The 10,781-nt window shown below is 38.0% G+C and overlaps 1 protein-coding gene across 2 annotated transcripts; it reads right to left on the reverse strand.

Annotated features, from left to right (window-relative positions):
• Positions 1-2,100: 2,100 nt before the first annotated feature.
• On the reverse strand, positions 2,101-10,469 carry LOC311295162 (uncharacterized protein). 2 transcript variants are annotated; one of them, XM_084416395.1, is made up of 6 exons: positions 10,298-10,469; positions 9,620-9,949; positions 8,985-9,314; positions 8,530-8,652; positions 8,384-8,409; positions 2,101-5,786 (listed from the first exon to the last, which is right to left on the reverse strand). In XM_084416395.1, the coding sequence occupies exons 1-6, from the start codon at positions 10,347-10,349 to the stop codon at positions 5,727-5,729; spliced, it is 921 nt and encodes a 306-aa protein (XP_084272521.1). In that variant the 5' UTR covers positions 10,350-10,469; the 3' UTR covers positions 2,101-5,726. The 2 variants fall into 2 exon arrangements, with proteins under 2 accessions (XP_084272521.1, XP_084272520.1); XM_084416394.1 differs by lacking the exon at positions 8,384-8,409 and having other exon boundaries at positions 2,101-5,844; positions 8,526-8,652; positions 10,298-10,461.
• Positions 10,470-10,781: the final 312 nt, after the last annotated feature.

A 10,781-nucleotide genomic window follows, 5' to 3' on the forward strand; every position in this document is an offset into this window, starting at 1 on the left:
CGCTCCGCCGCCTTCAGGCGTTCAGAGCAGCTTTTTGTTTCGTTTGGTGGGCGCACCAAGGGTCTCGCCGCCTCGAAACACACTCTGTCCAGATGGATAGTCGATGCTATCGCAGCTGCTTACGCATCTAAAAACCTGCAGTGCCCCTTGGGCATTCGGGCACACTCCACCAGAGGCATGGCCTTATCGTGGGCGTGGTCCAGTGGGATTCCCATTCATGACATTTGTGCAGCGGCAGGCTGGGCCTCCCCCTCCACATTTGTTAGGTTTTACAACCTGGAAGTTCCCGCCTTGCAGGCCAAAGTGCTATCAGTCTAAGTCTCGCGTAAGCCAGCCCACTGTCTGTGCGCGGGCTACGCTGCTGATTTAGCTCTACTGGTTGAGCTGCACTATATGGAAGTGTTAGTTGGACCGGCTGTGCCGCTCCTTGCCCCATATTATGTGCTTGTGTACTGTGGTATCTTGGCCGCCCAGCTCCGCTTCGCGTTCCCTGGGCTCCCCATGGGACTCATTCAGGATGCTGGGCGCGCGCACGGCGTTGACAAAGGTGTTCCCGCAGCGTAAGCTAGCTTACGCAATACGAGAGAACCTCTCGTAAGAGAACGTACTCGGTTACTAACGTAACCTCGGTTCTCTCTAGAGAGGGAACAAGTATTGCGTAACCCGCCGTGCTCTCGCCACGAGCTCATTTTCGCTTCATGCGACAGAAACCAGCGAAGCAGCCTCTGTTCCTTGCTTATATACGCTAAGCCACACCCCTAATGACGGGCTGTGACGCACTAAGCGCGCCAAGCGCGCTCATTGGACGTGACGTCACGCGCAAGGCTCAGCCATAGGCTGCTGCAGTTGCCGCAGAGCAGCCAATGGGCACGCGATTCGCTTGCCCTAGGTCTGCAGGCTGCCGCACTGCGTTGACAAGTTTTAAAAAATTAGGATAATTTTTGGCTTCAGTATCTCGTGAAAGGAGACTTTCCCGCAGCGTAAGCTAGCTTACGCAATACTCGTTCCCTCTCTAGAGAGAACCGAGGTTACGTTAGTAACCGAGTACGATTTAAACCCTGCTAGTGTCTTCTGCTAGTTAGTGAAGCATTAAATAACTATCTCAACTGTTAGATAACATCTTGGAGATTAAAATAATATCATTTTTGTCTTATTTTAAATAAACACAAAAAATAGAGATGAAAAATTAACTTAAGTAAGAAATTTACTTTTGCTATGGTTTAATAAATGTCTATGGATATCTTCAAAAAAAATAAAAATTTTGGCGGAATTTTTTTTTTATATATAGTGTTGATATGGCAACTAGTAAATACACAAAGTTTCGTCATCCAAGCATGTGCGGAAGTATTTAAAACAAGCGTGTTACAACTAGCCCCGTGTTACGTTGTTCCCCGCGCTCCCCTAATAATTTGTATATTATATCATTCATTCAGTAACATTTGTCTGATAGTTTCAGATTCTTGTTGTTTTCCTGTTATGAATCTACTGTTGTCTTACTGTTTTCTTTACAATGAAAATTTGCTTAAAATTAAGGATTAAGTATGGGAGAGCAGGGGCGAAAGTACCATTTTTCAGAAAAACATAATTTGAAAAGATGATGTTTTAGACATAGATATAGCCTATTTTGCTGTGGTCAGTCACTCACAAGTGTGGTCTATCAATACCAGGTGGTATTTTGTAAAAATGTAGAAGGACTTCAGTATAATTTCACTTTGAACTTAAGACTGCTCATGTTACTTTCAACCCCGTCAGTTGGGACGAAAGTAACACACAAGTGGGTCAAAAGTAACACAACAATATACAAGCTAGATTTTTTGTGTTACTCTTGTTTTTTTTTGTTTGTTTTTTATTAGCCTAAATATACCTGAGTATATGACCTTGTTAACATGTAACTGCAAACATATTTTGGCCTTTATATTTGCAAAAAAATTGTTAATTTACATTTTCATTTTAAATTTCAGTTTCATCAATGTTTCAAATAACCCAACAGTACAAACTTGAATTGTTTAGAATATTTTTTTATTGGCAATGTCAATCTATTTTATAAAATGTGTTTTCAACATGAACAATATTAAAATTAAATTAAATTACCATAATATAAATTCTCAACATAATGTAACAATAGTCATGTTTCCATCAAGTTTTTATGCATACATTTAAAATCTGCATTAAAACATCAGGATGGAAACCCTGCAAATTCATAGGTGGAGGTGGAAAAGCTATAAGGTATGGCTAAAACCTAAATGTGACTAAGGTAAATGGAAACAGATTGAGTGAAAAAAAAATGGTGACACAGAAATCAGCCGATTTAAATGTGAACGCCCTCTCATAAACATCTGGCTGAATCAGACCTCTATCTGTCTTACTGACCCTCAATCTTGCCATATTCTGTTGGTATAATATGACATATAAAACATGTTTTAATAAATGCTGCAACACAGAGAAAGTCACCACATTAGCAGCGCGACAAAAGAAACACTTGTTTTCACTACAAGTGTTACTTTTGTCCCAACAGGAACTCCTGACATTTAAACCCAATCTTTTATACTGAAAAACTCTGACAAGGCAAACTTCAGGATGTGTCACAGCACTTAATAACCTGTAGATTGATCATTACTGTGTGACATGAAACGAAAAACACAACTTGTAATTAGAAAAAAAGTACCGCTTCAGTAATTTAGGCCTACTTATCGAACTCGAAAACTGCTTACCGGATCTAACCGCGGGAAACCATGACGAATTCACGTGATATTTGGCAGCTCCGTCAAAGGTTGAGTACTAAACGTGCTGTCATAGCTTGAAATGCTAATATAGTCAGGTCTCTGAGAAAATCGCTTTGTTACTTTTGTCCCGCGTTACTTTCGCCACAGTTCTCCCCTACTTTTGAATTGAAATTTCAGAGTAATATAGTAATATTTTGAGATTTTTGGTTTTGGTTTCAGTCAAGTGTAAAGAAAACATCCAAAATACTGTTTATTCTATTGCACTTCATTTGCGTCTGTAGATTATAATTAGATTACATTTTTAAAGTCCATTTTCTCAAAATGACCCACTTCAGTAGAACTTTTAGATACTTAAAACGTATGTAAGGTTTTGACTGTACTAAAGCATAACAATACTGTAATAAACCTTGTTGAGCCCTAAGCACTATGTCCATCAAACTAATCTTACACAGCCAGCTGTTTACAGTTTTAATAAAAGGGAATTTTTTTAAAACTAATCACACACAGAGACGGGGAAAATTAGGCAGTTTAAAACACATTTTTAGACTGTCTTTGGTTTACTACAGTTTTAAGGAGAAAATACTCAACAATGTTGACTGATGAATTCTCACATGGTTTGTCATGCATTAAAGGGCACCTATTATGACTCTTAACACAATATGTAAAATAAGTCTCTGATGTCCCCAGAGTATGTATGTGAAGTTTTAGCTCAAAATACCCAACAGATAATTTTTTACAGCATGTTTAAATTGTCAATTTTTTGAGCTCAGAAAAACACACCGTTTTAGTGTGTATCCCTTTAAATGCAAATTACCTGCTTCTGCCGGCCCAAGGGGCGCAGCCTCACGAGCTCACGCTCAGAGGACAATCTCATCTGATAATATCAGAACATAAACTCTCAGTTGCAGTGTTCATTTCGACTCGGAGTCGGACAATAATGCCCACAGAGCCAGAGAATACTGTATGGAGATAGAACAGGTATAGTGTAGTTTAATTATGGTTATAACTTATTTGTCATCTGCTTTTATCCACTATTAATACAAGCCTGCTGTAGCAAACCGTGTTCAAATGATGACCAAAATATACTGACAAGTTCAGTGAAGTTTATTGTACATCACAAAAGATGAGCGTTAGTTTTACTCCAGAGAATAAACACTGAATAAACACAGTAAAAGAAGTGCGCATTAAAGACTTATAAACTCTCTCTCTCTCCCTTTCATTATCAACAACATACACAGCGAAGTACACAAAACACTAGTTACAACTAACAGTAAACAAATATACACACCTTTTCAGTGGGTGCTAAATAAACTGGTAAACCTTATATCTGTAAAATGACTCGATGAGCTGTCATAAAGAGCGTGCTCTCACTTTCATTTCTGCCGTGGTCAGTAACGTTAGTCCTGTCGCTCTGGAGACTGTAAGCTGGATCACAAACAGTACAGATCCATCCTCGAGTAACAACGAGAGTAAATGAAGACTGATATGTTCATTCTTACATCCAACAACAAAACACCTCAATTGCTTAGGAGACATTCTTGTCTACAGCTGCTCAAGCGTCGAAACACTGGCGGACTGTGTCCAGCTCACTCAGGGCGGGTCTATGCTCAATCTGCAGTGTCAATCAACAGTCGTGGGAGGGGCCTGTGCAAAGTGACGTCACATTGCCCCGAATCTGAGAACAGCTTGTTCTGAGACAATGCTTATGATTTATGGGGATTATAAAAAAAGCACTGAGTGTTTTTTTATCATTATAGGGTGGTTGTGTACACAGACTGCCAACACACATTTATGTTCAAACACCATGTAAAAGTGAATTTTGCATAATAGGTGCCCTTTAAAAGCACCAAATAGACATGTAAACAATACAAAGTTTAAAATAATACAATTTCACCCATTGTGTTGAAAAACGTTTAAGACCAATAATACTAATATGTGACAAAATCAATAAACTCAGCATAACGATAATAAAAAAATGTCTCTGTGCATAACACATCACACCTCCTCACATGACGTCATAAATGAAAGAACCCGTCAGCGAAATAAACTGATCAAAACTTAAATGCTACAAAGGTTTTGTTAACAAACACGTTTGACTAAATGATGTTTTATTAACATAGTTCGGGAGGAACATGTCAAAATAAGCTACTCTATTGCCACCTGCTGTCTACAATCAGTAATCAACATATCTACCCAATCAATATCTACCGAAATACCGTTTTCGTGCCAAATACCAAGATCAAAGCTCTCTCCCCGGACAGCACGCCAAATACGTTTACCAATTTAATCTATCCGACTTATTAAGTGTGAACTCGTGAAATGTTGTTTGGCGAATGTTGCAAATGTTTGTGTGGAAATCGTGCTGTAACATCTATCACATTAAGTACTTTATTCATTCAACAACAGCCGTATAATTTATGCATCCAGGTAAAGACATGGAGCATATTAAATAATCTTTAAACAGTCAGTTTCACTGACTATAAAAGAAATCAGTAAGATAGTAGTTAATACTTGTGTGGTGCGCTGTAGATTGTGGATCTATAAAAATAATTAAATAAAAAACATTCTGTTCATAGTCAGCCAACCAGTCTGACCAAAGGCACCTCACTGGTTAAAAAAGTAAAACACCTGCATTTGTAACATAACAATATCAGCTTTTTTCCAGTAACAGCAACGATACCAGTAACACCACCTACAGTAGCAGTAGTGCAGACTCAACTCAATCCCTGAATACCTGCTGTTTGACTCACATCGGTTTTGAAGAAAAAATCATATTTGTGAACATTTGTGGGGGTTTCCAGTAAGCAGGTTGTGAGACATATTTAGATTTACAGATATGCAAATACACTGCTCAAAAAAATGTGAGTTTCAGCTGATGCTTCTCTCTCATTTTCCATTGCCTCTTCACATTCCTTCTCAATGAAAGTACCAGTGTAATAAATGGTTATATTGGTGTCTCACTGTCAGCCTCAGGCTGATTAGAGGACGTCCCATCAGTAGTGTTTAACAGTACGTCCTAATCTCACTCATCTCATGGGCAGTAGTCTCCTCTTCAGCATCATTCTGATAAAAGGAACACACACACACACACACACACAGAGAGACAATTAATTTTGCATTTCTTTCAGTGTTTGCAGAATATATAATAGTTTTATTCTCCTACATATTAAACACATTGTGTAAGAGCCATTGCATGTTTGTTGTAATTCCACTGTTGGAGTGCGGGTGAGTAATAGGAAGCACATTTTTGAGCGTGTCAGGACATGTGAGGGTGGAAGCAAACTTTTTCAAATTATTTACTGTGTTTGTTCATCAGAACTGTGAGTTTAATATGACATCTACAAGCATTGTGATAAATAAAGTTGATAAACGCAGCACTGGACTGAAAGTGTGTCTTTTGGATTTCACACATCAGAAACAACCCTACAACACCTCTAATGACAAGATAGCTCTCTTATTGAATCTTCAGTCTGATAAACTGATTCACAGTTTCATCTTCTGTACTACAATAATATAAAATGTTTCCACGCAATTGTCTGAAACAGTGAGATTTAACATAGCAACATTTATCTTTCCTAAATAGCCCTGCACATCCAATATGCTTGAACTATTGTATTAGTGAGCATTAATAAGACATTTTTATATTATTAAGATTATTTGAGAGTTAATTTATGATTTATTATACTGGCACTGCCTCACATGTGATGATCTGCTGTTGATTGCCTATATTTACGTTACACCCTGACCATATGCCAGGGTCGTAACAGCCTATGGAAAATAAATATATGATATTTATGCCACTGTTCTTTATTATAAAATAAAACAGCATGAGAGCAGCACTGTCTTGAACTGGTCAGTCATTACTGGTGTTTCTATACAATGACTTTTCAATCAAACCACATAAAACAAACATGTTGCAAACTCACAGATCTGAATCTGTTTTTTTAAAAACCACCCCTTACAATCCAAATGAAATTTAAATCAGATTTGGCAAAGTCATTCTGATAGATGTGGCTACACGTGACTTTTTTTATTCCGACTGTGCTGCTAGTCCTGTTGAAACGGATTTTTAGGATCTATGTAAATGGAGCTGCTTGTAGGGTATTTGTGTATCCGATTGGAATCTGATTTACAATTAGGCCCTGTTTACACCTGGTATTAAGATGCGCTTTGTCCGATCGGATCATAAGTAGACGAGGGAGACACGTTCCTGTTTACAACTGGTGTTTTAATCCATCTTTTGTCCACTTTCAACCACTTCTGTCCTGTTTACGCATTAGGTCAGTCTGCGGAGAGTAGTTGGTCTTTTGTGGCTGTTCGACATCCGACCACATGAGCGTTTACACTACTAAAGCAGTCCGGTCGATTGTATTTTCGACTGCCTCTGGTAGTGGTCAAAGTGGAAGCTAGAAACCTTTTAGACCCCGTTTACACCTGTATTTGGCAGGGTTAGGGTTAGGTCTTAATACCAGTTGTAAACATGGCCTTATTGACTGTCCACATTTTAACACTATTCAGATCCGATTTTTGAGTCCCGTGGCACTGTTTCGTTTTCCAGAGTATCTGCATTGCTTTCTGCAGAAATCACGTTGCATTGTTAGGCATACGCCAAAAACAACAACAGCAACATAAAGGGGCTTTCAATACAGATATTGTCTTAATTCATTTCCAGTCTCAAAGTTCAATTAGGGGCTGTTTACACCTGTCCACTTCATGCGTTTTCTCAGATCGGATAGCTATCCGATCGTGAAAAGACCAGGTGTAAATGCCCTCCGAAACACATTCAAGACAGATTTGAATCCGATCGCTCAAACCACTTCAGGAGGAGGTCTGGGCCGCATTCCAGACAAAACTGGACAAGTGTAAATGCATCTGGTTGTTGAAACCACATATGTAAATTGTACTCCTCCCAAAAATGCTAAAAAATAAACGTGTGAGAGCGTGTTATAGGCTATATGTAATGTTATAGCCAGATATGACGATGCTACTGGAACACGCGCGTCACCGCAGATGAGAAGCTGAGCATATATTCATCAAGCCAACGTGCAAACTATCGCAAATCAAAGTGAAAGTAAGTCGCAGACGCTTAACACACAATCATCATCATTAAAATTAAAGAAACGAAATGATCTTACCAGGGCTGTTGCTGCTCTCTCTTATTGCGGTCTTTGATTTTAAAATTTTAGCTGATGATCAAAAAAATGCAGCTCATATCTGTTGCTTTCGTGACGTGCACTCCATTAAATCTGCATATTGCGCTGGAACTGAAGATCGGATTTAAATCCGTTTCGCAAAAACACATTTATGTGACCAGGTGTAAATGGAATCGTTTTGATAAATCAGATAGCTATCCGATCTGAGAAAACACATGAAGTGGCCAGGTGTAAATAGCCCCTTACATTCTGTTCGACAGGCACTTTTCAGTAACACGACCTTGTTTCTGCAGCGACTTTCAGCATATTTTATGTGGCGTGAGAAAGTGGGATAAACCACGTGAAATTTTATCAGAGCGGTCAGACTGAAACGGATTTCCAGAACTGCGTTTGGAATAGGATTTCAAACCACATTTGAATGAAGCTCAAAACGGATTTGCCGTTCACACTTCACAATCTGATCGGATTTGAACTGACAGTCTGAAAGAGGCTATAGTATGATCTTACCTGAGTATTGGGAGGCAATTCGCCATCTGTTTAATCATAATAAAAAACACAGATCACTTTGTTAATCAGAATAAAATTTTTGCTTCTTGCAATTATTATTTACACACAATTTCCATCTTGGTAAATCAGCTATATGTAACACTCACCATTTCGTCCTGCTTGACGCTTGCGAGAGTAAATCACACCAGCAGTTACAGCAGCAGCAACAACAAGCAGAACAACAACTATTCCTGCTACAGCTCCTGAAGATAAACCTGAATCTGGAACAGCTAAAGACAGACAGACATTATTACTAGAGAGTCACTGATAATGACCAACATTAAAAATATCTCTGTCTGATATTTACACCTTTGTACTTTGGTCATCAATTGTATGACATTGATTTAACTATTAAAAGGCAGCTTCTTTTAATATAATAACAGCAGCTAAAACAGCATCACAACACTGTGTGCTCAAAAGGAAACAACATGTTCACAGAAAAACTAATTCTATGCATTTTTCATGTAATCTTTTCTTATTTACCACAATTAAAGGATTTACTAGATAGATTTAAAAAATAACTCTATTTTAAAATTGCTAATGGGAACTAAGTTATACTCACTAACAGTAACACCGAAGCGCTTCACACTGACAGCGCCGCTGATGTGACGAAGGCCGCTTCTGATCTTCAGTTTATAGAGTCCAGAGTGTGTGGTTCTGGTGTTTGTGATGGTCAGAGATCCAGTCTGATAATTCACCTCAACTCTGTCTTTGAATCTATTACACTGTTCATCTTCACAGAACTTACTCTGATCTCTAGTAATTTCAGCGATGAGAATGTCATTAAAATACCACATCATCACATCATTTGGGTTTCTTACTACTCCAGGATCTAAAGTAACAGATTCTCCCTCCTTCACTGACTTTTGATCCGTTTCTGTAGCAGGAACACCTGAAACACAAACCAACAGATGATTAAAAACTAAACATCAATGGTAAAGCACTGTGGATGTCAGTACAATTTCTCATGCTCTTTGAAAAGAAACATTTAGCCTATTTGCTCTGCACACACATTAAAAAAATTATTTTACATTAAATCCTTTAACAGTAAATGTTTTGAAAGAGATAAACTAGTTTTCAAAAAAAAAATTTAAACCGTATTAACGGCATTAAAATACAAGAGAAAAGAACACCTCTGAATGTTGATTTGTGATGTGATTTAAGCCTATTTAGCCTGCTAATCATAAATTGACTCACCATAAACAGTAACATTGAAGATCTTTTCACTGATGCTGCTGATGCTGATGAGCTTCAGTTCATAAAGTCCAGAGTCTGTGATTCTCGTGTTCATGATGGTCAGAGATCCAGTTTGATGATCCAGCATCAGTCTGTCTCTGAATCTCTCAGGACCATCTTCACACTGAACATCTGTACAGATATCACTGAGATCTCCACTGATTTCAGCTATTCGAATGTCATTAAAATACCACTTAATATCTTCTTGTTGCTTTGTTTCAACATAAGTGTGTAGAGTGACTGAATCTCCCTCCTTTGCTATCACTCCGACAATATCAGCATAGAAAAGAACTGAAAAAGAAATTAAGTTATTTATGCGCCAAACAAAAATAAACAACAGGTAAGTGCTGAGAAAATGTTTATCTAATGATGATCATAAAGGTTGAGTAGAGAAATTCGTCTGGATTCATAATGTAACATCATTGATTTATACATTCACTCAACAGACTAAATGAGTCTCATGAACTTAAACTTGATTATCATCATATAAGCCAGAAAAAAACAAAGATAATCGTGCTTTTAATCACAAAACATTGTTTTTATTTTTAGTACTAGTTTGAAAACACGTGGGATGTAACTATAGGCACTTTCGTTTTAAATCGTAACAGACAGAGAGAGATTGTAACATAAATGTCTTACCATGGTCGAATAAAAACAATAACACCAATAACACATTTAATCGATCCGCCATTTTCACACAAAAATAAAATAAAAATAAATCACTTTACAGTCTAAATCTGCATTCTGTATGTTTACCGCGAAGCCCTAAGTTACCCCCCACCCCCATTCTTTCCTTTTCCTTCACGAGGCTGAATCCAGCTTCTTATTCGCAGCTTCTTATTGACGCTATCCGTTCCACCTTAAATGACGCGAACTTCCGCGTTTGCTGGCTTCTTATTGACGCTCAACTTAGGGACCGTGCGGTTTTTCTCTTTTTCGCGTTTTTTAACGGAATTGTGTTACTTTTGTGTCTATTTTCAGAAGAAAAGAATTTTATTTTTTTTAAATGCAAATAACACTGATATATCAGCGAAAATGGACTGTAAAAATATAAAGGCACATAATTAGGCTACAGTATTCTTTAATAATTGTACATGTCATCAGCTCAATAGGGAGGACCATG

This window comes from Rutilus rutilus (genome assembly GCF_951802725.1).
Source record: "Rutilus rutilus genome assembly, chromosome: 8".
In the NCBI taxonomy this organism is placed as follows: domain Eukaryota; kingdom Metazoa; phylum Chordata; class Actinopteri; order Cypriniformes; family Leuciscidae; genus Rutilus; species Rutilus rutilus.